The sequence below is a fragment of the Sciurus carolinensis genome, chromosome 9 (assembly GCF_902686445.1).
Source record: "Sciurus carolinensis chromosome 9, mSciCar1.2, whole genome shotgun sequence".
NCBI classification, from domain to species: Eukaryota; Metazoa; Chordata; class Mammalia; order Rodentia; family Sciuridae; genus Sciurus; species Sciurus carolinensis.
In genome coordinates, this window is record NC_062221.1 from 66,762,087 (window position 1) to 66,789,412 (window position 27,326).

Consider the following 27,326-nt stretch of genomic DNA (forward strand, 5'->3'; position numbering starts at 1 on the left):
TCTCGGGATGAAAAGGGGCGTTTTGGCGGGCAGTTGTGACGTCATTACCTCTTGTTTGGTGTTTCGGCAACTCTGTAGCGAATAGGGTTTGTGTTTGACCGAAGAGCTGTGAGGGGCCGGTCAGTCACGGAGCCCTAGACACTGCGCCGGGCCCCCTAAAGCTGGAACGCGGGGGCTCGTGACCTGCCCCCACAGCAACGGTAAAACGGAAGTCCTGCAGTCTGAGCCCGGTGTCCTGGCGGAAGCGGCATTCTCTCAGCAGTGGCCGGGAGCCAGCCCCGGAGCCGCCCGGAGCATCCCGACTTGGTAAGCTGGAGGAGGGGAACTTGGCGCGTACTCTCCGCTGCGCCGGAGCCACTGTCTGCCCTGCCGCAGCGGTGGTGCTCCTCCCTCGGAGCCTTGCTCTTCCGACTAAACCTTCATTTATTTTCTTGTTGGACATTTGTCTTAAAAAGGAGTCGCCGCCTTGCAGGGCTTTGGTGGTTACCTGACCCTCACAGCGTCCTTTTGCTTCAAGGCCGGTTCCAAGCTCCTATTGTCGGAATGGTGATACGCTGCTGGACGTAGTGTTTGAAAACAAAACTGTTCATTTGCTTTCTCTGTATTTGACTGAAAAGACGATTCTTTTTCTTTCAGGTGTTGATGTTGAATAGGCCTCATTAGCATATTAAAATGGCTCTACCCAAAGACGCCATCCCTTCCCTGTCGGAATGCCGGTGCCAGATCTGTGTGGAAATCCTAATCGAGCCCGTTACCCTTCCTTGTAACCACACGCTCTGTAATCCGTGCTTCCAGTCGACTGTCGAAAAGGCAAGTTTGTGCTGTCCCTTCTGTCGCCGCCGGGTCTCTTCGTGGACTCGGTACCATACCAGAATAAATTCTCTTATCAATATGGAACTATGGGAAATAATTCAGAAACACTATCCAAAGGAATGCAAGCTTAGAGTCTCAGGGCAAGGATCGGAAGAAATCGGTGAGTAAAACCGCGCCTTTTTATTGGCTAACCCAAAATCCTTTAAAAAGTGAGTCACCATTTTTCCCTTTCAAAAGAGAAGAGGAAAAAAAAAATCTGACTAGAATTTGCCTAAGTTGTTCTTGAAGGTTTTGGTTTTGTGGGCCCCAGAAATATTGATTAAAGTCAAGAGCAGGATTTTGTCTTTTTTTTTTTTTTTTTTTTTTTTGCGGTGCTGGTGATGGAACTCAGGGCCCTGTGCATGCAAGGCAAGCACTCTACTGACTGAGCTATCTCCCCAGCCTGATTTTGTCCATTTTTATAATGCCAAAACTCTGTGTTCGATTGCTGTTTGAGTTAAAAATTAAAATCGTATACATATATGGGTGGGTGTGTGTAGACATATGTGTGTGTGTGTGTGTGTGTGTGTGTGTGTGTACACACACACAGATGAGCAATTGTAGTGTACTGCAACCACAGAAGGAAACTACTGATTCCTGTGTTAATATTTCTTGTACTCTATCTTTGTTATCTGTCTGTACATTTCCCTTCATTGTGTCTCTGTTCTGTTAGCTTTCTATTACTAGTTCCATCTAGTTCAGTCCTTTTAAATCAAAACCCTCCACAATGTGGGCTTAAGAGCCCCAAACCAAACACTTGACTCCAGCATCATCTTCTAATGTGAGCAGTATGCCATTCATTCAGTGTTTCCTTTCTAGGCTTTGAATGTGGTGCCTGTGCTGTGGTGTACCTGCCATTTCTTTATGGTTAACGAACTATGTAACAAAATTTTTAAACATTTTTTTAAGCAATAGTTGTCTTTTTAAAAAATTACTTTATTGAAATGCCATACAATTCATCCATGTAAAGTGTTTATATATATATATATATATATATATATATATATATATACTTTTTTTTTTTTTTGGTATTGGAGATTGAATTTGAACCCAGCAGCCCTTAACCACTGAACCATATCCCCAGTCCTTTTTGTTTTATTTATTTATTTATTTATTTATTTATTTATTTATTTTTTTTTTTTGCGGTGCTGGGGATCAAACCCAGGGCCTTGTGCTTCCAAGGCAAGCCCTCTACCAATTGAGCTATCTCCCCAGCCCCCCTTTTTATTTTTTGAGACACGGTCTTCAGTTGCTTAAGGCCTTGCTAAGTTGCTGAGGCTGGCCTTGAATTTGTGATCTTCCTGTCTCAGCCTCTCCAGTAGCTGGGATTATAGACCTGCATCACTGTGTCCAGCTAAAGCGGTTGTAGATGGACACAATACCGTTATTTATTTTTTTATGTGATGCTTGGGATCAGCCCCAGTGCCTCACATGTGCTAGGCAAGCACTCCACCTCTGAGCTACAACCCCAGCCCCAAAACTTTTCATTACCCCAGAAAAAATAACCATTAAGCAATGACTACCCCCAATTCACCCTGCCCTCAGACACATAACCTGTGTTCTACTATCATCTCTATGAATTTCCCTGTTCTATATATTTTATATAAGTAAAATCATAGGATATCTTTTATATCTGGCTTGTTTCACCCAGTATAATGTGTTTGAGGTTCGTGCACATTGTGGCATGTATTGGTACTTCATTTGAGGGACATTCATGGATATATTGTATTACACTCATGAACATTTGGGGTTTTTCCATCTTTTGATTATTTGAGTAATGCTGATATGAATATGCATATACAAGTAATTGTTTCAATACTTGTTATATTCTTTTTTGCATATAGTCATCTGTTGGTATGAGGAGATTGGTTCTATTCCTCCTCAGATCCCAAAATTGATGCTCAAGTTTTTTATATAAAATGGTGTAGTATTTTGCCTATAATCATGCACATCCTTCCAGCTACTTTTTAAAAAAAATTTTTTTAATTGTAGAGGGACACAATACTTTTAATTAATTTATTTATTTTTATGTGGTGGTGAGGATCAAACCCCGCTCCTCACACTTGCTAGGCAAGGGTGATACCACTGAGCTACAACCTCAGCCCCCTCCCATATACTTTAAGTCAACTCTGGATTACTTATTATACCCAATACTATTGTAAATTCTTTGTAGATGTTATACTGTATTGTTTACGGGAATGATGAGAAAAAAAGTTCATACATGTTTAGTACAGACACAGGTTTTTTTCTGAATATTTTAAATCTGATATTGGTTGAATCCACAAATGCAGAACCTGTGGCTACACAGTGCAGACTATATACCTAAGTGTGGAATTGCTGAATCTGCCAAACTGTTTTCAGCAGTGGCTATACCACTTAATATTGCCATTGGCAATGTACAAGCTTTCCAAGGTCTGTTTGTTTTTGTTTTTTGGTAATGTGGATTGAACACAGGGACACTTGACCTCTGAACCACATCCCCAACCCTTTTTTATTTTTATTTTGAGACAAGGTCTGTGCCACCATACCTGACTTGACTATTAGTGATAAAGTTGTTGAGAAAATTTTTATACAAGTTTCAGTGCTGGGGATTGAACCTAGGGCCTTGTGCTTAACAGGCAACCACTCTGTGAACTGAGCTATATCCCCAGCCCACAAGTTTTTTTGTCCTTATATATCCTCATTTTCTTGCATAAATACTTACTTAGGAGTAGAATTGCTCAGTCATAGATTAGGTACTTATGTGTTCTTTTAAGAAACTGGTAAGATCTTTGTCATTTTGTAATCCCAACAAACATCTATATGTTCTGGCTTTTGCACATCTTCACTGATCTTTGGTATGTCTCTTTTTTAAATTATAACCACCCTAGTAGGTTCTTAGTAGCATATCATTATAGTTTTTAATTTGTATTTCCATCATTCCCCACGATGTAGAGTTCTTTTTTCATGTGCTTATTGGCAATTTTATTCATTTTCTCTCTTTTTCCTTTTGGCTCTTGTTTCTTTATTCTGCTTTTTTACTTGATTTTTTTTCTTTCCGCTGTATTGGGGATTCTGCTCAAGGCCTCACATATGCTAGGCAAGCATTCTAACACTGAACTACACCCCCAGTCCTTTTAAAACTTATATTGAAACAGGGTCTCCTAAGTTCCCCAGGCTGACCTTAAAATTGAGATCTTCCTGCCTTATCCTCCCTGGTAGCTGGGATTATAGGTATGTATACCTATGCCTGGCTTATTCATTTTCTTATGTCTTTTGATAAGTTGAAATGTATAATTTTTATGAAGTCTAATTCATAACTTTTCTTTTTACAATCATTGCTTTTTGTGTCATCTTTACCTGAGACAAAGATATTCCTATGTTTTTTCTAAAAACTTTGTAATTTTAGCTTTTATGCTTAGGTCTGTGATCCATTTTAAGTTAATTTTTGAGTATTCTGTGAGATCAGGGTTGAGACAACTTTTTTCCATGTAGATGTTTGTCATTCCCTGCACCATTTTTTGAGAAGTTTTTTCTAAAAAAAAGGAAAAAGTAGGTTTTTTTTATTCCATTTGTTTGTTGGTTGATTCTGAATTAATATTACACTGTCTTGATTACTATAGCTTTACAGTAATCAAGTAAGTATATTTTGATACTTTGCAGTATAGTATGCTATGATAGTTCTCCAACTTTGTTCATTTTCATTAGGTATTCTAGGTCCTTTGTATTTTCATATAATTTAAAGGGGAGGGGGAGCAGAGGGCACCAGGGATTTAACCCAGGGGTACTTAACCAGTCACATCCTCAGCCTTTTTTTGAGACAGTCTCAGCTAAATTGCTTAGGGACTCTAACTTGTGATCCTTCTGCTTTAGCCTTCAGTTGCAGGGATTACAAATGTGGATAGCACATTTGGCTTTAAGTGAATTTTTTTAAGAATAGAACTTGAAATCTTCCTTTTCCAAGTATCTACAATCATTTAAAATCCCTCCCTAGCCCCAGAGTAGAATTTTACATGAGAACTTTAATAGTTAGGAATGGTCTCAGCCAGTACTATTCCAGCTGTGGTCCACAGACCATACTTGACTTTGACTTTCTTTTCTTTTTCTTTTTTTCTTTTTGAACAGTGGATTGAACCCAGGGGCCTACTGAGCTATATCTCCAGCACTTTTATTTTTTATTTTCGAGACAGGATCTTGTTAAGTTGCTGAGGCTGACTTTGAATTTGTGATTTCTCCTGCCTTACCTTCCCAATTCACTGAAACTACGGGCAAGTGCCACCATGCCCAGCTCACCTTTTTCACTAATGAAGTATTATTCAAATGCATGCGCTACATTCATTTATGACTATAGGGACTTTTGAACTGTAATGGCAGAATTGAGTGACTTGACAGACCATAAGGCCCATAAGACAAAGTATTTATTGTACTGTCCTTTACAGAAAAAATCTGCCAACCCGTAAGTTATAACATCTGATAAAGCACTACCTTTTGGCATATATCCCATTCTCCTTTATTAGAAATGCTATAATAGGAGTTTCCTTCTTATCTACCTAGGCTTAGTTTCCAGCCCCTCCTGTTTTTTTAAGAAGCATTATACTTGTGTTTCCTGTGTATTCCTATGTTGTCTCAAATGGATTGTCCTCAATGGCTAAAATAAATGAGAATTTAACATTCTTAATCCCAATTTATTATGGATTTATAGCACTACTTTTGTCTACTAATTTGCAAAGTACTGGCCTGTTGGTCATATGAAGCCTGCAGACATGTTTTTTTGTGACCCATCTGGCATCAATATTTAAATTGAAATATTTCATATGAAAATGGGATTTCTGGATTTTCTTGAGAAAGCCAAAAAAATACAACAGTGTGCCTGAGTTTTCTGTTGGCAGTAGTAAGCTGGAGTTGAGTTGTCTCTGTGAGTAAGATGTCCCTATAAAGAATCCCATTTTTATGGATGTTTGCTTTTTGTAGTACCATATTCTCCTTTTATGGAATAAAATTCTCATCAGCTCTGCTGAGGGGACACACACATACACACACACACAAATACACACACACAATTCAGCTTATGTTTTCTGTTCCTGAATTGTTTTTCACTTCAAGATGGCCCTCCCCTCTTTTTGTATGTATAGCTTGGTATTTTTCTTTAATCATACAGATATATTTCAAATGTCTGGTGGTTTAGGTTTCATATTTAAAAATGAGATCCTGGAAAAAAGCTCCATGTACATAGATGGGATTGGTGACTGGAAGACATTGAAGTCATGCAGACGGAAACTGGCCATTGTGCTTTGCCAGCTGTAGCTGCCAGGTCACAGAAGGCTTTGTTCTGGGTTACCACTTCTTTCATTAGGTACTGTGAGTCTCTCTAGACAGTTCCGTTTCTTTAAAGAAATACGCTTATGTGTACCTGTATACATATCCAGGAAGAATGCCTATCAGTCAAGTATTCTGATTTCTGAGTTTGTAAACTTTGAATTCTTGTGTCCTCAGTCTCACACTCAGTCACTCTGGACTCCTTTGTGCCTTATATTTCTGGATCTGAGCCACTCTCTGGGCAGATATGGGGCAGATTCTCTTCGACCTCCTCTATAGCCTTTTTGTTCCATTGATTCCATCTGTCATCTTTCTTCCATTGGCTTCCCATTTTCTAGAAGTTGGTTAAAATTTGTTTACTGACTTGACCGCCCCCCTATCTCTTTAATGTTGTGGGGTTACCTATTTTTTTTTAAAAACTGTTTTTACTATTATTTTAATGGCATTGAGAGGAAGAATTAAGGATTATGTATTCATGTGCCACTTGGAACCAGAAAATTTCTGGCATTTTAAAATGAGATCCCAAAAGAAGATATTATTACTGTAACTATTGATACATTTTATTTTAATTTTATATATTTATAGTAATACAGTTTTAATGGAAGGCCAAAATTAGCCATAAAATTCTATTTGCCTGTAATATTATTTTCTTTTTGATGTGAAATAGTTGATGATTATCAGCCCATTCATCTGTTAAGTAAACCTGGAGAATTAAGAAGAGAATATGAAGAAGAGATAAGCAAGGTAGGTGCTAAATAGTTCATCTTTTTTTGAAAATTTTCTCTGCTCTTTTCAGTCTCAGATTTTACATGTAATTTTATTTTCTTGAATAATTAGTATATATTGAAATGTAAGTATTACTTTATAAAGGCTCCATTTTTTTAGCCCATATTCAAAATAGTTACATACTAGCTTTAATTTCCTTATACATAATTGGTATCGTTTATTGGTATTATTATACCTAAGCATTTAAGGATATAGGAAATTTCTTTCACTTTCTTTTTGTTTTGAGCTAAAAGAATGGAAAGAGGGTAGTAGATTATAGGTTTACATGAGGAAAACATATGGGTTACTTGTAAAGAAAATTGGAAAAGAGGGAGTAATGCTTACAGTGAATTCTTTGACTTCACTAGTACAGTAGTAGAACCCTAGTATACTCTTCTGTATGGGTGGTACTGTCCAGTAGAAATATGAGTGTGTATGTAATTAAATTTTTCTAGTAGCCACATTTAAAATATTATTTTTCTTTTTTTAATTAAAATTTTTTAATTTTTACATTTTGATTCATTGTACACAAATGAGGTACAAATTTTCATTTCTTTGGTTGTACACAATGTAGATTCACACCATTCATGTAATCATAATATACCTAAGGTAATATTGTCTGTTTCATTCTACTATCTTTCCATCCCCACCCCCTCCCACCCTGTTTTCCTCTACACCATTCAAAGTTCCTTCATTCTTCTCTTCCCCGCTGCCAACACTCCTCCTTATATATTGTCATGCACTTATCAGAGAAAACATTAGGCCTTTGGTTTTTTGGGCTTGGCCTATTTCACTTAGCATGATATTTTCTGACTTCATCCATTTACTAGCAAATGCCATAATTTTTATTCTTCTTTATGGCTAATATTCTATTGTGTATATATACCACAGTTTCTTTATCCATTCATCAATCGTAGGGCATCTAGGTTGGTTCCACAATCTAGCTATTGTGAATTGAGCTGCTGTGAACATTGATGAGGCTGCATCACTGTAATATGCTGATTTTAAGTCCTTTGGATATAAATCCGGAGTGGGATAGTGGATTGAATGGTTGGTCCATTCCAAGTTTTCTGAGGGATCTCCAAACTGCTTTCCAGAGTGGCTGCACCAATTTGCAACTCCACCAGCAATGTATAAGTGCACCTCTTTCCCCACATCACGCCAACACATATTATTGCTTGTGTTCTTGATAAAAGCCATTCTAATTGGAGTTAGATGAAATCTTAGGTGCCATTATTTTTTAAAAGATAAAATTAATATTATATTTTATTTAATCCAGTATATCTAAAATATTTTACCATGTAAGAATTATATAAAATTATAGTTGTTTTAATAACATAATGATACATAAAAATTTATGAGAGGTCTTATCTTTTTTATCTTACCTTACTCAGACTTCAACATCTATTATATATTTTGTACTTAAAGTACATTTTAATTTGGCCACTTTACATAGCTGTATTAGACTGTGCAGCTCTACAAGACCTAATAAACTATTAAACATAATTGTTAGTGTATTGCCTAGTGTCGTAAGTAAGGGTTTTTTGTTTGTTTGCTTTTGGTACCAGGAATTGAACCCAGAGATGCTAAACCACTGAGCCATCTCACCAGCCCCTGCTCCCTGCTTTTTTTTTTTTTTTTTGAGACAGGGTCTTACTAAATTGCTTAGGGCCTTGCACTTTGAACTTGGGATTCTCCTGCCTCAGCCACCAAGCCTCTGGGATTATAGGTGTGTACCATTGCGCCTGGCTATCCTTAATAAGCATTTTAAAGGAATAATTCAACACTTAAAACATTGCAGTAATAACAGCCTCTATAGGTTGCTTTTGACTACAAATAAAAGAAGACTTGGGATGGCGATAAAGCTCAGTGGTAGAGAAGTTGCCTAGCATGTGCAAGACCCTGATTCTCCCCTGAGTACAGCAAAAACTGAAAAGAAAATTTAAACTACCTAGAGCAATAAGAAAATTATAATTAAATAGAATTTCAGAGGCTTTAAGTTTGTTTTCTTCTGGAGCTTCAACTCCATTTCTTTGTTAAATTTTGTGAGCTGGCTCTAATCTCATGCCAATAGCAAGATGGTTATACAGTTTTGAACCTTAGATTCATATAGAACAACATGTGGAGGAAAAGCAGTGTCTTCTTATGGTATTTCTTTAAGAGCAAGAAAACTTAACACAGAAGTCCTTTAACAAACTTTCCATCATGTCTCATTTGTTTTAATTAGGTGAAGAACTTCTGAATCAAATATTTTGGACTGCCAATGTAGTTCTCATTCAGGCAGTATAGTTTAAATAAGTATAAGTGCGGCCATAGGTCCTAGAAATGGAATTGGAATCCAACTCTTGCACTTACTAATTGAAGAAAGTAATTGTTTTTTCTGTTTTTCCTCCCCTATATGTCCTGTAATGGTTACTTCCAGAAGTGTCTGTTTCTTTCCTGTTCACTGTTTGGGGATTAATCCTAATTTCAAGGATAGGCCCTGATTAGTCTAAGTCAGTTTTTATCATTCCATCTCCTTTCCTAGGTTTTGGTTCAGAAAGTTAGGTCTGTCCAAGTCAGTACATGGCATTCTGTTAACTAAGAAAAGTATTTCCAAAAAGAACTTCCACAAATGTCTATCAGTGTAATAGAAACTGTGATAAGAACTGAAAAGGAAGGGTCTGGGGTTGTGGCTTAGTGGTAGAGCCCTTGCTTAGCACGTATGAGGCACTGGGTTTGATCCTCAGCTCCATGTAAAAATAAATAAATTAATTAAATAATGGTATTGCATTCATCTACAACCAAAAACAATTTTTTTTTAAAAGAACTGAAGAGGAGGTATGGGTACTTAATCAAGGTTTCATTGGGCTGAGGAAGGCTTCCTGAGGGAACCCTCTTGAACTATTCTGTTGTTTTTTTACCTCCCCCAATTTGTACTTCATTTGAGATATTTAGATCTTGCCAATTTTTCTTTTTTTCTTTTACTGTTCTTATTAGAAAACACTACAAGTATATTAACTTCAGAGAATTATCCTTTATTATTTTGTAGGTGGAAGCAGAGCGACGAGCCAGTGAGGAAGAAGAAAACAAAGCCAGTGAAGAATATATACAGAGATTATTGGCAGAGGAGGAAGAAGAGGAAAAAAAGCAGGCAGAAAAAAGGCGAAGTGAAGTGGAAGAACAATTAAAAAATGATGAAGAACTGGCAAGAAAACTAAGCATTAATATTGTAAGTTTTAGGAGAGGATTTTGAAGTATTAACATTCCAGTTACCTTGACTGTGTTTTTCTTTTCTTTTTTTTTTTTGGGTGCTGGGGATCAAACCCAGGGCCTTGTGCTTGCACAGCAAGCACTCTACCAACTGAGCTATCTCCCCAGCCCCTTGACTTGTGTTTTTCATTAAGTTGAAGACGAAGCAGTCAACATAATTAGAAGCTGTTGTGGATATCTTTGCTCTACTTAAAACAAAACTTATTTAAAAACAGACTGCTATATGAAGCATATTTTTGTGTATTGTTACATAATGGTAACCACACATACCCTCAAGATACATTGTAAAGTTATCCAATCCCCCACTATGCTGGGGATTGAATCTAGGGCTTTGCCCTTGATAGGCAAGTGCTCTATTAACTGAACTACATCCCCAACCCTGGTTACTTTTTTAAAATCTTAAAAACAAAACTTTTTTGGGCTGGGTGTAGTGGCACCCACCTGTAATCCCAGTGATTCAGGAAGCTAAGGCAAGAGGATCACAAGTTTGAGCAACTTAGCAAGATCCTGTTTCTGAAATATAAATATATAAAAAGGACTGGGGATGTAGCTCAGTGGAAGAGTACCTCTGGGTTCTATTCCCAGTACCACACACATACACACTCCCCCAAAATAAAACCTTTTTTGGGCTGGAGTTGTAGCTCAGTGGTTGAATACTTACTTAGCATGGGTAAAGCCCTGGGTTTGATTCCCAGCACTGCAAACCAAATAAAACTTTTTTAAAAAACCAGGGATTTAATCCAGGGGCACTAAACCACTGAGCCCCCAGCTCTTTTTTATATTTTACATAGAGAAAGGGTCTCACTAAGTTGTAGCAGCTGATTTTGAACTCAATGTTCCTGCATCAGCAAACAACATTACAGTTGTTTGCCACCACGCCTGGCTCAAACAAAACCTTTAAAATATGTTGTTAGTAAAATTAAATTATATAGGAATTCTATTCAGTGAAAAATAAAAGCTTCCTTTCTCCTTTTTCCACCTCTCTTCTCCTATTCCTGTTCCATCAGTCTCTTTTGCCAAAGGTAATTTTTATTAACGGTTTCTTAAACTTTCCCATTTATTCACCGAAATGATTGTAGTAGTCATACTGTTTTGTTCCCTGCATGTCTTAACTTGATATATCTTAGAAATTTTCCATATTACTAGATATAGTCTATTCATACGTAGATGTAGATCCCTTTTTGAAATTGAAGCACCTAATTTTTCTTTTTTTTTCCTCTTTTCTTCCTGTGGTGCTGGAGATGGAGTATAGGATCTCATGTATGCTAGGCAAGCACTCTACCACTGATCTACATCCCCAGCCTGGTTCTTAAATAATATATTAAACTGGGATTTTTTTTTTTTTTTTTTTATTGTACCAAAGATTGAATCCCAGGAGCATTATCCCAAGCCTTTTTTTTAATATTTTATTTTGAGATAGAGTCTCACTAAATTGTTTCAGACCTTGGTAAGCTCCTGAGGCAGGCCTTGAACTTGTAATCCTACTGATACCACCGCTGTTTACTGTTGACAAGTTCTGCTTCCTCAGGTGTTGAAGTATAACATCAGAGAAGCACACCAAGGCAAGCACATATTAAGCAGATTTTATTTAAAAATAGTAATAATATAGAGTTCTCATGGGAGAGAGAAAGGGGGCCATGGCTGATGTTCTAGAGTCCCAAGAAGTGAGCACACCCTACATCTTTTATAGGTTAGGGTCTCTTTTCTCCAGTTCTCTCCCCACTTATCTCTCTCCTTCCTGCCTACATGACTAGGCCCAGGAGATGACATAGCAAAGAAGGTAAGAAGCAGATGGCAGGGGGAAGGGCCACAGGGAAAATTCAGGCAGGTAGGGGCCTAAGGGGCATTAATTAGCAACTCCCTGCCTTCCACTTTTTGGGAGGGGCTGTTAGGTAACCTTGGTGACCAGAAGGGCTCTAAAGGCACTGACATTCCAGTCGGGGGCGGTCTCCAACTTCCAAGAATCTGATGACTTTCATGGCTTCCATGGCTTCCATGGCTTCCATTTCCTTGATTTGACCCTATCTCCTATTTCTATACTAACTGCTTGTCTCCAATTCTGGCTTCACTACTTCCTCAGCCTCCTGAGTTGCTGGGATTTCAGGTTTGTGTCACCACACCCTGCTTTTCCCTTTTTTACATATCCTTTATTTTCTAAATTTGAGTGGGATACATTTTAAAAGATACCCGATCAGGAAAATAAGTTAAAGACATTGATGAATTGAATAATAAATGGAATGGGGAAGAAAATATGTTAAAGAGAAGAATTTGGAGTTATCTGTGTACCATCTTTCAAATGTCTAGTTGTAGTCCTGGTTTTCACATAGCATTATGAGAGCAGATTTATTAAAATTTTAGAATAATTTTTGGTTTAATATGTATGTTCATGGTGAACAATCATATGAACTTTTCCAATAATGTGATAAGAAACTTAGGAGACTTATTATAGTAAGTAAATATCTGTGATATTTATTGATATGCCCTTAAAACTCAGTTATTTTTCTCTCTTTTACTCCAGGTATATTCAAAGCTCTTTAAATTTCCCCTATAGATTAAAATAGTTGTAATTATACACAACACTTTATTAGAAAAATCCTCAGAAATTATTGAGATTAGTATTATGCCTTTTTGTGCTTTATAATGTACAGTAAGAATTAATTAATTTAGACCAACTTTGGTAAACTTGGTTTTGTTTATATAGTGTTCCCTCAATATCTGCAAGGGATTAGTTTCAGGACCTCCTGTGACTACAAAAATTCAAGGCTACTCAAGTCTCTTATATAGGCATTGTGCACATAACCTACAAACTTTCTCTTGTGTGCTTTATATCATTTCTAGATTATTTATGATATCTAAAACAATGTAAATGCTATATAATTGTTACATTATATTGTTTAGGAACTGATTTATAAAAAGGTCCACATGTTCAGTTCAGAGGTAATATTTTCCCCCAATATTATCTTTTAAAATTTTCATAATTTTCTTTATTAAATAATTTTGTGAAATTTTTTTAATTAAAAATTTGGTGATTTTTGTGTTTTTTAAAATAATAACTTCTTTATTTATCTGTTTATTTTTTTATGTAGTGCTAAGGATTGAACCTAGTGCCTCACATACGCTAGGCAAGCCCTCTTCCACTGAGCCACAACCCTACAACCCTACCCCTGATTTTAACCTACTTAAATTTAACATTTCAGTGACATTTCTTACATTCACAAATTTAAACCATCACTAACACTATTTCCAAAAAATGATAATATGCCAAACAGACTTTGCAATCATGAATTAATCCATAACTCTAAATTTCCCTTTGCCTAGTTCCTGGAAATCTGGTATAGTTTTCTTCTGTATGATTTTGTCAATCGTAGATGTTTCATACAGTTTAAATCATACACTATTTTTTCTGTATTATTTCAGTTTGCTCATGTCTTCACAGTTCATGTTGTACTATGTACAGAACTTCGTTTCTTTATGACTAATATTCCATTGCATGTATATACCACATTGTGTTTGTCAATTCACCTAATGATGTACATTTGGGTTGTTACCATCTATTCACTTTGTGACTAATACTTCATTGGACATTGGTTTCTACACAATTAACCTGCTTGAGAACTAGTTTTTTTCAATTCTTGTGTATACACCTAGAAATGCTGGGTGCTAGATTAACTCTATGGTTAGCTTTATGAGGTATCATCAAACCATTCTGCCTAGTGGCCATACCACTTTACATTCCCACCAGGCATGAAGTAATGGAGGAATACTCCAATTTTTCCACATCTTCACCAATATTTATTATAGGAGGTATAAATTAGTATCTTCTTGTGGTTTTGATTTGCATTTCCCTAATGTAAATGATGTTAAACATTTTTACTTTGCTTATTGTCATTTGTATATCTCCCCCAAATATTTTTTCTTTTTTTTTTTTTTTCTGGTACTGGGGATTGAACCTAGGGGCACACTTAACTACCGAGCCACATCCGCAGCCCTTTTTTATATATTTTTTAAATTTAGAGACAAGGTCTTACTGAGTTGCTTAGGGCTTTGCTAACTTGTGGAGGCTGACTTTGAACTTGCCATCCTCCTGCCTCCGCCTCCCAAGCTGCTGGAATTATAGGCGTATGCTACCACACCCAGCATCCCCCAAATATTTTCAGTTCGTGATCAGGTGAATCCCTGGGTACACAGCCCATAGGTATAGAGAGCTGACTGTACTGATTTTTGCATGGTCACTATTCTTCAAAGAATGTATAGAGATTAAATATGGTCCCTGAAACATTTTGTGGATTCTGAATTAATTAGTACAATTAATAGCTTATTTTATCATAAAGTTTTCATTAATTATGTCTTTTCGTGCTTTTCTTGTTGAAGAATAATTTGTTTGAGGGAAGTACCTTGGCTTCGCCTTTGACTTCCAGAAAATCTGATCCACTCACAAGCAAGTCACAAAAGAAAAATAAGAACAAACAAAGAAACATGGGAGATATTCAGAAGTAAGTGAATATGATTATCGATTATCTGTTGACCATCTACTGTATTAGTGTTTTTTGTTCAAATTAGACCACTGATAATTAAAAGTTTTCTCCATGAGCTCTTATGAAAACCATAAAGACAATCTGAGAATTGATGTAAAGTGAAAAGAAATGAGTTACTCTCATGTCATTCCTGGCTAGCACAGGAGAGATGGTGAAACCTGTCATGCTTTTTACCCAGTCACTTATTTTGATTTTGGCAGATTTGCACTTTTTATCTCGTTTGCAAGATTTACAAGTTGGATTTTCACAAAATGAACCAGTTACATTTCTCTGCTTCTTAAATTCAACTGGAAAAACCTAGTCCACGATAGGCTCATCTTCATTGAAAGTTTCCTCCTCTCCCTTTTTTCCCAGTTTATACATCATATTTCTTTTCTATTGTAAATCAAAATAAAACAAAACATGAATCAAGTAGTCACTGATGGTGTGAGCTAGTTTCCCTACCTTACCCCTCTAGAATCTCTTAGTAGGTAGAGAGGTAGAATTGATGGTTTTGTGATGCCATAAGTCTTCCCATTGTAACTCATAGTTGAAAAAGTTTAAAAATCACAATCTAGACTTAAAAATCACGAATGACTTCTGATTCAGCTTAGTACATAATTAATGTGCAGGTAATTCAGCTTCCTTCCAAAATTTGTTGAAATTTTGGATTTAGAGTGGGAGGACTTTTGGAAAGAGAGTTAAAAAACGGTAGTTGCTGTTAAATGAAAAAAATGTGTGGCTCTGTCAATATTGTTAATACTGGTGATTGATATGCAAAGTAGAAATCAAAAGAAAACCTTTTAAAACAGGAAAAGCAGGGCTGGGGATATAACTTAGTGGCAAGTGCTTGCATAGTGTGTACAATGTCCTGGGTTCAATACCCATTAACTGGGGAAAAAACAAAGAAAAGCATAGATAGGTATTTCATGTTGACATAATATTATATTGCTTAAGTATATGACTTATGAATCTTTGAATATTTAAAATATATTTTGCAATAGAGATTTAAAAATTACTAGAAGAAACAGACACCGAAAAACTGATAAAGCTAAAACAAAGTTAAAAACAGTTGAGGTCCTTGGAGCGTGGCTCAGTGATGGAATGAATGGTTAACATGGCCCTTGGTTTAATTCCTAGCACCACAAAAAAAAAAAAATTATGAAAATGGAGCCAGGTACAGTACCTCACTTATAGTCCTAGATACTCACAGGAGTGAGGCAAGAAATTCACTTGATCCCAGGAGTTCAGGGCCAGCCTGGGCAACGAAGCATGACTCTTTTCTTACCAAAAAAAATGAAAAATAAAAACTTACAGGTTCTAGTCTCTAGAATATGTTAAATACTTATAACTCAACAACTAGAGACAACACAGTTTATAAAAGGGCAAAGGACTTAGAGGTATTTCCAATGAAGCGTAAGTGACCTGTAGGCACATGAAATGATACCCAACATCATTGGTAATTAAGAAGTGCAGAAAAGAAAAGAAAAAAGAAGAAAGACTGAAAATATATTTAAAAAGACATTCCCAGGGCTGGGATTGTGGCTCAGTAGTGGAGCATTTGCCTAGCACATGTGAGGCACTTGATTTGCTCCTCAGTACCACATAAAATAAATAAATAAAACAAAGATTAAAAAAAGTCTTTAAAAAATTAATAAAAGACATTCCCAGGATACTTTGCTGGTTTTTTGGGGGTGGTTATTTTTGTTGTTTTTTGTACTGGGTTTAAACCCAGGGGTGCTGTATCACTGAGCTACATCCCCAGCCCTTTTTCCCTTTAAACTATGTGGTAATTATTTGAGATTCCATGGTAATGTAAATTTTTAAAACTTTTGGAAGTATGGTATGCATATTTTAAAGTACACTAATCTTAAATGTACTTAGTGAATTTTTTTTTTTAATTTTTTTTTTTTAGGCATGATGGATGTTTATTTTATTCATTTATTTATATGTGGTGCTGAGAATCGAACCAGTTCATATGCTAGGCAAGTGCTCTACTCCTGAGTCACAACTCTAGCCCCCTTAGTGAATATTTTAAAAATATTTTTTAGTTGTTGATGAACTATTTATTTTATTTTATTCATTTATTTATTTATTTATTTATGATGCTAAGAAGCGAACCCAGTGCCTCACACATACTAGGCACAACCCTAGCCCCACTTAGTGAATTTTTGCATGTATATAAACCACCAGTCCCTGAGTTAAGGTACAAAATATTTACAAAAAGTAACCCTTTGGCTGGCTGGGGTGGAGACTCAGTGGTTGAGCATTTGCCTAGCTTGTGTGAGGCACTGGGTTTGTTTCTCAGCACTGCATATAAATAAATGAATAAAGTAAAGGTCCATCAACAACTAAAAAAATATTTTAAAAAAAGGTACCCTTTTTCGGCTAGGGATATAGCTCAGTTGGTAGAGTGCTTGCTTTGCAAGCACAAGGCCCTGGGTTCAATCCCCAGCACCACATTAAAAAAACAAAAAACAAAAAACGGTGCCCTTTTCATTTCTAGTCAGTATCCCCTCCCCATAACTATGATGTATTGTGATTACATTTTTCTAACTATTCTCTTGTAAAACTTCATTTTATGAAGTAAACGATTCATTTTCTTGATATTCTTCCTTGTAATCATCTTAAGATATATGTGGGGGAAAAAAATCACAGAAGATTATATCTTCTTCTGTGTTTTTTGAGGGGGAGGTTGGGGTTACTGGGGATTGAACCTGGGGACACTCTACCAATGAACTATAGGTACCTCAGCCCACCCAACCCCCACCTTTGTTTTTTAAATTTGAGACAGCCTGGACAGTTCCAGTCTGGTCTCAAACTTACTACTATCCTCCTACCTCAGCCTTCTGAGTCTCTCAGATTATAGGCATGCACTCTACATGAGTGTGTTTGCTTTAAAAAAGATAAAGTGGGGCTAGGGTGCTACTCTGGTCGGAAGCTTGTTCAGGGCATGTGTGAAACCCTCTGTTCAATCCCCAACACTGCAAAAACAAGCAAAACAACGACAATTATTTGGTGGGGTGAGGAGTAACTGAGCCAAGATACTGCAGAATCTGCCAGTTCTTTATTAGATTGCCTAGGTTGCTTCATGTAGGCATTTTGAAAGTTCTAGAGAAACAAAAACTGTTTCAGGGAGAATATTGGAATTCCAGTTCATCTGAAGGGCAGGGTAGCTGATTCCTATATAGAACCACCATGGTTCTTTGAGTTGGGAATAGCATGTACCATACGAGCTGACTATGGATTCATTTCCCAACAAGCAGATTGACTTCAGTCATTCCCACAATCACTTGGTTTATTTTCACTCTCTGTGGACCAGTAATCTGAAAAATAACTGAGCTCTTTTTAGGGAATCAATAATTGTGCAAATTTGACATGTACTAACTGCCCTCAGTAAAGTAGTCCTTATTATGAAAAGAAAAAAAAGGAAATCATAGTTTTTAAAAAATTAGTTATAAGCATATCTTTGACTCACAGAAGGTGCTGGGCTTAATTCCTAACACCAAAAGGGAAAAAACAAAGTTATATATGAGGAAGCAAATGAGAATAGAAAGGGCCAATATGTGTATTTCCTTTACTTCTGTTTATTGCAATGAACATGTATTGATACATTACTTGCTATTTTATAAATAAAGAATAACTGGAAGAGTTTAATGAATCTTCACTGATTCTGTCATGCATTTGATCACATTTTGTTCTCTGCTTAGGAATTTTGAAATAACTTATATAAAACCTAATACCTTGGTACTAATATATACTTTAACTAATGGATTTTTGCCTTTTTTTCTTTAATTATAAAAATAATATCTAGCTGTTTTTTAAAAATTACCCAAAGTTACTACTACTTGGAAACAACATTTTGGGAGATTTCTGTTAGTGTTTATTATAGTTATGTATGTGATTACATAGCTTACCATTTAAAAAATAAACCTACCAACTTGTAATCTTCCTTTATTATTCTTTATTCTGTTATAGCATCTTCTATTTTATTTTAAACTTCATTTTTTTCTTTTTCTTTTTCTTTTTTTTTTTTTTTTTTTTTTTTGCGGTACTGGGGATTGAACCCAGGGCCTCGTGCTTACAAGGCAAACACTCTACCGACTGAGCTATCTCCCCAGCCCTTAAACCTCATATTTTTAGTGGCAAACAGCCTATTATAAAATAGCCTATTAGGAAATAGCTATTATGTTGATATATGTTAACGTATCTTTATGTCTGTAAACAGGTAGTTGATATAAAAAGTATATAATGGTAAGAATCTAATCATGAATTCTTTTTCAACAGAGATTAAAAATGTAGTAAACAGGCTAATGATATGTGGTTTAGAGATAGAGAACTTGCTTAATTAGCATGTGTAAGACCTGGGGTTCAATGCCCAGCACTGCAAAAAGAAAAAAAAAATGGAGTGAATAGTCACAGTTTCTGATATGAAAAGACACTAACATATATTTTTTCCTGACTTAAAATGTCATTTCTGTTAATTTTGGGAGGACTTGCATAATTTAAAGCTATCTGCCTTTTACAATTTTTTCAAGAATTAAAAAATACTTTTGACTTTTACTTCCTTTTTTACTATTTTCTTTTTTTTTTTTTCCTTTCACTAAAATATCAGTGTCATCTTGTTTTGTTTTAACTGTGCTGGGGATCAAACACAAGACTTAAACCATGCCAGGCAGATGCTCTGCTGCTGATCTATACACCCAGCCCTGAAATACTCTCAGTTTTAAGTTTTGACCTGGAGTTAGGCCAAAATACCTAAGATCAGGAGATGAAACACACTCTAGACAAATCAGCTAGTGAGTAAACTGGACAACCTTGGGCATAAATAGTTAATCTGGCGGTAGCTTATTGGGTATATGGCACTTGTCTTTCAAAACATTTATACTTGGATAATTTTTTTAAAGGTATTTGTCACCTAAATCTCTATTTGGATCAGCATCACAGTCTGAAATTGTACAAGAAGTCAGGAGAAACTCCATATCTGAGGTATGTTGATACTGAAGATGTTCTTAGTTGGGCACATTTACTAATAGTATAGATTACTTATACTTGTGTTTCCTAACTTTTTTTAAGGCAGTATGGTTGGGGGGGTACCAGGAATTGAACTCAGGGGTACTTAACCACATCCCTAGCCCTATTTTGTATTGATTCAGAGACAAGGTCTCACTGAGTTGCTTAGCATCTTACTTTTGCTGAGTCTGGCTTTGAACTCGTGATTCTCCTGCCTTAACCTCCTGAGCCTCTGGGATTACAGGCATGTGTCACTGTGCCTGGCTAACTGGAATACCCTTTTGTAGTCATTTTAGGCTTACCTAAACCAGGAATAAGCAAACCTTTTCTCTCAGGGACCAGGTAGAACTATTTTAATCTTTGTGATCAAAAGTCTCTTGTCATATCTATCCAGCCATGCTATTGTAGTTGAAAGCATCCATTGCCAAATGTAAACAAGTGAGCTTATCTGTTACAGTAAAACTTTTGTTTACAAAAATAGGTAGCAGGCTAGATCCATAGGCCATACTTTCCTGATCCTTGATGTAGATACTGAAATTCATAAAACTGAGGTATACCTGGTACCAGCTTCACTTAGAAGATTATAAGATGAGAAACAAAATGTGCTAATAGGGCAGCATCAAGTGTATCTATTTAGAAGGCATCCTCACAGCTGAACTTGTAAGCAGTGGCCTAGAAACAAGACCATGCAAGTGAATGTGGTAACTGCCAAAGCTCCAGGGCCTATAAAAATCAATTTATTTCTGGTAAAAGCCTGTGGGTATAGCTTCCAGGGGTCCTAATAAGGAACATACCTAGTCTAAAGAACTATAAGTCACTTACAGAAGAAGCCTTGAGCTTAGAACACTTTTAATCCTAGCACAGATGTAGTTCACCAATCAGGGGTCCTTTTTACTAAGCTGTTTGGCCTAGTAATACATGTGACATTTCACCTTTATCAGATTTCCAGGTAAATAGAACTAGGGAAGAGGGATTCATGCCAAAGTCAATTTCCTACAGAGAAATTTTGTTAACTATTTTCTCTCAGGTTCCTAACATTTGTTTCAATTAAAACTAGACGGTTTTATACCACCAAACATGTAATGAACATGTACTGTGTGCCAAATCATGTATGAGTAATCTTTAATTTTTTTTTTTTCCCCCGGTGCTGGGGATTGAATCCAGGGCCTTGTGCAAGCGCTCTACCACCTGAGCTATCTCCCCAGCCCCCATAATCTTTAATCTTTATCATAGCTACAAATTCTCTCAGGTCATCTTCTTGTGCTCATTAAAAATAAATAAATAAATACACACACACATACACACACACACATTTTAGTTATAGATGGGCACACTGACTTCATTTATTTTTATTTAGTATTGAGGATCAAACCCATTGTCTTAGGGATATAAGGCGGGCACTCTACCACTGAGCCACAACCTCAGCCCCTTCTTGTGCTTATTTTACATTTAGGAAAAACAGGTGTGGTGGCACAGACCTGCAATCCCAGCAGCTCAGGAGACTGAGGCAGAAGAATCACGAGTTTGAAGCCAACCTCAGCAAAATTGAGGCACTAAGCAACTCAGTGAGAACCTATCTCTAAATAAAATACAAAATAGGGCTGGGGACATGGCTCAGTGGTTGGGTGCCCCTGAGTTCAATCCCCGGTACCAAAAAAAAAAGTGCTATCAGGAATGATAAATGGAAAGCAAAATAGGCAAAAGAATAGATATAGATATAAAGTCTCCAACACATAGGATATTCTTTGTTCTGAGGCACATTATCATCAAAGCCTTTTTTAAGGCTTTCCCATTGTCAAAACTATTCCTAGCTCTTGAATTACCTAAGACCTAGAAGTGAGGAGAAGAAGAATTATACTAAAGTAAGAGTAGTTAACCTAAGGTCTAGATGGAAGAAAAAGTATTTTGCTAATCTCTAATTTTAGTTTTTAATTTTGGATGCAGACAGCAACATTAATAGTATCTGTGACTTTGTTATCAATACAAGGTGCAGCTATTTTTATATCACATTATATTTGTTACAGATCTCTTGAATATCATTTATAATCACCTCTATTTGATAGTACAAGTTTTTGGACTTGCTACTATGTCTTAATGTGTCTATAGATGAACATTTGGTTTATTAACATAATAATTGTGTTGCAATGTAAATTCCTTCCCTTTGTAAGGCCATTAATATTAACTTTTGTATTTGAAAATATTATTCTCAGATGATGTCTGTCTAGAAGTTTCAACAGAATGTCAAAAGGAGGATCCACAGTGCAGAAAGTGGCTTTAAAGCCCCAGACTAGAAGTTGTTTGTAAGGTGAAAGAGGTGAAATGGTCTTGATGCCAGCTTTTGGCCATACGAAGAATCTAGTTTGCGAGTTTTAATCTGTAGATTTTCTTGGAATTGAAAATGAATTAATGTCCTCTTCTAAACTGGCACATAGGATTAACAATAAATATACTAAGAAAGAAGTAGGCCTAGAGATGTAACTCAGAGGTAGAGTACTTCCTAGCATCCAGAGATCTTGGGTTCAATTTCTAGCATCACAAAAAAAGGGAGGCTTCCCTTCAAATACCTTATTAGTAATACTTAACAATATATAGTGACAGTTCAGCTATGGTATTAGATATATACCATTATTTGGTGTTTTCCCCTTGTATGTTCAGTATTTTTTTTTTTTAACTTTTATCTATTTATTTTCATTAACTTTTTTTTTTACAGTATTTTTGTTTTCTGCAGGAAATTGACAGTAGTGATATGAAGAGCCCTAAACAGCAAGATACAGAAATTGAAAAAAACATGCCAACACTTTCTCCTCAAATATGCCTTGAAATTCAAGAACAAGGTGCAAAGTCTTCAGTAGAGTCACCTATGCCATGGTTATGTGTCTATGATGCAGAACAGTGCCTTGAAGGAAAAGCCAAAACACGATCCAACAATCATGATCAAGAGTTATGTGTCATAAACTATGAAGGACCTAAAACCAAAGTTCCCCACTCTAAAGAAGCTATAATTAAGTCTTGTGGCAAGGCAGAGAATGGGTGTACTTCCTCAGATAAAACACAAGTAATTGGAGACAACCCAGTTGAGACAGAAAATGAAGAGTCTAGCCAACTGATCAGTAAAGGTATTTCAAAAAGAAAAAGCCAAGAATCTTCACTTGAAACAGTCAGGGATCCATGCTTCTCTTTAAAACGGAAGAAAATGTTCTCATTATCTTCTTCAGATCAAGAGGAAACAGAAATGAATTTTACCCAAAAACTGATAGATTTGGAGCATTTACTTTTTGAGAGACATAAACAAGAAGAACAGGACCGGTTATTAGCATTACAACTACAGAAAGAGGTGGATAAAGAACTAATGAAGCCAAACCGGCAAAAAGGATCCCCAGATGAGTACCAGTTACGTGCTACATCCTCACCTCCAGATAACTTATTCAGTGGCAGAAGAATTACAAAGATAGGAACTTCAAAAGGCAGACTGATGTAGAACATCCTAAACCTCGGAGAGGCTCAAGAGATGAAAATTGGCAACCTTCTTTTAAAATCCAGTTGAACCGTTCAGTTAATAGAAAAAAGATGTCAAACTCTACTAGAGAAAGTTTTAATATATCTAAAAGTACTCATTCTCTACAGCCTAGTAATTCACAGAAAAGTATTTTTCAAATGTTTCAGAGATACACCAAATAATGTGGGCAGAGGGAGTATCTTCTAGTAAAACTGGATTATGAAGCTCTCTTCTGTCATAGAATCTTTATAAATTTCACATGAATCTCTGCTTTCTGAGTATACTTATTATCTTTAAAGACTGATTACAAAGGAAGAATATACAAATATGTTTCTGTAAAACTCAGCGTTAAGCAAGGGTCCCTATCCATTGTTAATAACTAATGCGCACTAAGTTTAACAATCCTTTTGTATGTACAAATGCATTCGGGAAGCCCAAGAAGTCTTAAAGTGCCACTCTAAAAAAATAATAAGTTTTATGGCCTTTGCTCATTTACTGTCATGAATAATCAAAACAAAGATGATATCAAATAGTTAAGGAGTCCTCGTAGGATTTAGAGACTAGATTTTCTTTCTTACTTTTCCTTATGTTTACACAGCACTTGAAATGTATCTACCATAACACTTGAGTAGTTAATTTCCATCACTAATTAAATTTTAAACATCATAGCATTTTCTTTGACTTAAAATAGATTAGGACAATGTTAAATCAGAGTTTTCTAGTAAATTAAAATTCAGTTGACAGAAAGGAAAGCCAGATTTTTTATGCATAAAGAAAGAGTTAGGGGCTGGGGAGATAGCTCAGATGATAGAGTGCTTGCCTTGCAAGCACAGGGCCCTGGGTTTGATCCCCAGCACCGCAAAAAAAAAGTGGGATGAATTGGCAATTTAGGAGCATTCTGGACCCGGTTTCTAATAGTTGATGTTATTTGGCATAACGTTCTCCCTTGTCTTTCTTTGCTATAAATGACACACAAAAAATTTGGGGTTTATACCTTTTCACACCATAGTTTTCACTGTCATAATCCAAATTAGTTTTCTGAATTTTTAGAAATTCGTACTTCTCTTAATCTGCTATTTCCTGAAAAAATGGAAATTTGCTATAGAAGAGTCACATCACAGTATCTTGTTTTGGAATCTGAAACAACCATGAGTTTTATTTCCTTATGCTATCATTTGTGCTGATACTTTTCTTTGTACTTGTGGACAGTGAGAATGTATGTAGGTTTTGCTCTTACCCCTGAAAGTTAAATCAGAAGCAGTGATTTCATTCGTGAAACTTTAGAGATTACTACTTTTAATTCTGCTGCTAATTTAAAATTCTAGTTTTTTCTTTCTCAAAGTAATGATCGTGGTGAGATGAGGTATAGTCAGAAACTAACCAAATTTGTCCAAAACAAACTAAAATCTGCCTTAACATCAAACCAGTATTTTTCTAAGAGCAATTCACTTAGTATTTTAGCATAGACATTGTTGGCACTCCTTGAATTAAAAGTTAGCCAAAGCTTCCTGAAATGTTCTATGACCAAAAGGGAAAGAAATAATAAATAGCCCGTGGTGTGATATATCTAGGATTTATTTATTTAACCACTTATTCATCTGTGAAGAAGTCTTCCTGACTAGAGTTGGCTTTAAGATAAATTTTAATTTCTCTATTAGTCTTTCTGCTCTTCCTACCATGTATGCATTTTTATTAGAAGTTAGTAAATATTTTGTGCCAGTCATTAGAATGTAATGCTGTTTTTTCCTCATTTTTGTGGGATATGAGTACGTTTAATTTCTTAGTACTAAAGCTGTACAGATGTCATGAATCCGAAAATTAAAAGAATTATTAAAAATTAAAATGGATAGTTACATATTTCACTACTCAAATAGAAATTGGCTATAAAAAGTATAAGTTCTGCATAATGAAACTATCATAAAGCCAGATGTGGTGAACATGACTGTAATCCCAGCAACTTTGGAGGCTGAGGCAGGAGGATAAGAAGTTTGAGGTCAACCTCAGTAACTTAGTGAGACCTAGTCTCAAAAGAAGAAATAAAAAGGGCTGGGGATGTAGCTCAGTCTTCCTTAAGTGCCCCTGGATTCAATCTCTGGTACCATAAAGAAAGAAAGAAAGAAAGAAATCTACCGTAAAAGACATGGCAAACTGGGGGAAGAAATGGTTACAATTCATCACAGAGCTAATTTCACGTATATATATATAGTATATCAATTCATTAAGGTGTAGCTCAGTGGTAGAGCGAGCACTTGCCCAGCATGTGAAAGGGTACATAACATCACTTATGTCTTTGCACTCTTCAGTTAGTAAAGACGAAGTATTTGTTGTTTTCTCATTTTTGTGTATGTATGTGGTGTTTTTAATTTTGGCAAGAATGGGGGAAATGAGCATTTTTATGCATTGCTTGGTATGAATAGATCATTGAAAATCCCTATGGAGGTAAACTTAGCAGTTCTACATCTCAGGTTTTCTTAAGGCTGTTCTCATATGTATACTGAATGACACGCACAAATTTTTTTTAATTCCATTGCTTGTAATAATAAGCTTAGAAACAACTTTAGTGTCCATAATAGATACTCAATAAATGATGGTACAATGGAATACTGTATAGCAGTTTAAAAAACCTTATATATGAAAAGAATAAGAGTTAAAAAATAAAAGACGTATGCAATCCTTTGTCTAAAGAAGGGAAACTATTTTGTATGTATTTGGTTTATACCTGTAATCCAGCAGCTCCAGAGACTGAAGCTGGGAGATCCCAAGTTCAAAGCCATCCTCAGCAACTTAGCGACGCCCTGTCTCAAATAAATAAGGGCTGGGATGTGCCTTAGTGGTTATTGAATCATTGACTATTTCATCTAGTCAAAAAACTAATAAATGTTCTTAAAATATTGCAAGATAAGCCGGGTTCAGTAGTACACACCTATAATCTCAGTGGCTCAAGAGGCTGAGGCAGGAGGATCGAGTTCAAAGCCAGTCTCAGCAAAAGTGAGGTGCTAAGCAACCCAGTGAGACCCTATCTCTAAATAAAATAGGGCTGGGGTTGTGGTTAAGTGCCCCTGAGTTCAAACCTCTGTACCCCACCTCCAAAATATTGCAAAATAAAGGAAGCTTATAAATCAGCCTGAACTACTTAGGTGACCCTTTTGCCTGTTTTAAGAATTATTATAAATCAGGAAAGTTTTATTCAGTGTGAAAAGAAAATAGCATTGAAGCTGATTTCATTTTTATGCTTTAATGTGGAGTTTTTAAATTATTCAAAAGCAGAGTTAATGCTTTCCAGGTAGGATTTTAGCAGACCCACAATTCTGATGTGAATGAAAGAAACCAAATAAAAGTGTAAAATTGTCTATTTTAAAAGCATTAGTGAGCTACTGAAAATGAAGACAAAGGGGCTAAAACTAGAGAAAGGGGAGCTTAAGAGATAAATTGATAATTTGCAACCACCTTTTCCCTCCTAGCAAGATCCTATTCTAAGTATAAGACAAGAATCAGGCCTGCTGCTAAAGAACAGAGACTGATAGCTCTTGGCCAGCCCCTGAGACTGGAGTAACTTGGAGATTTGAGGGTCGTTGACTATGTGACTGGTTTTCCCATCAAGAAAACCACAGAAAACTGCTGGGCAGAAGCTAAAAGCTAGACTGAAAACCAGGTTCATGGTGCTGATAAGACAAAAGATGAGATTGCCATGGAAGGAACCCTACTGAATACAAGAGTTTCTCAATTGAAAGCCCTGTAACAGTCTGCAGACCATCCCAATGGCCAAATCTGACATGCTATTTATAAGGCTATGAACCAAGAATGGCTATAAATAGATTTTAAATTGTGTACTTCATTGGTCTACAAACATTTAGTCTATAAGGAATTGAAGACAGAACTGGTAATTCCTATGTGAGTTTGTAGACTATGAAAACAAGAGCATGTAAAGCAAGAGGGAAGAAAACAAAATTCCCTTATCAACTTGGTTTCTACCTGTATGACCTTGGGGCAGCTGTAATACAAAGCTGCTCTCCCTGCCCTTTCCGTTGCAGCCATTTTCCCCGCCTCCCAACTACTGTCAGTCGGTGAACATCCTAGCTAGCTATTGGTTCATCAGTCAGCTTGCAAGTATCCTTCTCCGTTATTGGTCCCCTGTTAGC

The 27,326-nt window shown here is 36.2% G+C and overlaps 1 protein-coding gene across 1 annotated transcript; it reads left to right on the forward strand.

Moving 5' to 3' along the window:
* Window positions 1-27,271, forward strand: Rnf168 (ring finger protein 168). Its single transcript, XM_047565145.1, is given in 8 exon segments — window positions 1-306; window positions 637-973; window positions 6,815-6,891; window positions 9,944-10,123; window positions 14,536-14,657; window positions 19,586-19,667; window positions 22,420-23,122; window positions 23,125-27,271. Coding segments are annotated over 7 exon segments (1,710 nt in total). The 5' UTR covers window positions 1-306; window positions 637-672; the 3' UTR covers window positions 23,370-27,271.
* Window positions 27,272-27,326: the final 55 nt, after the last annotated feature.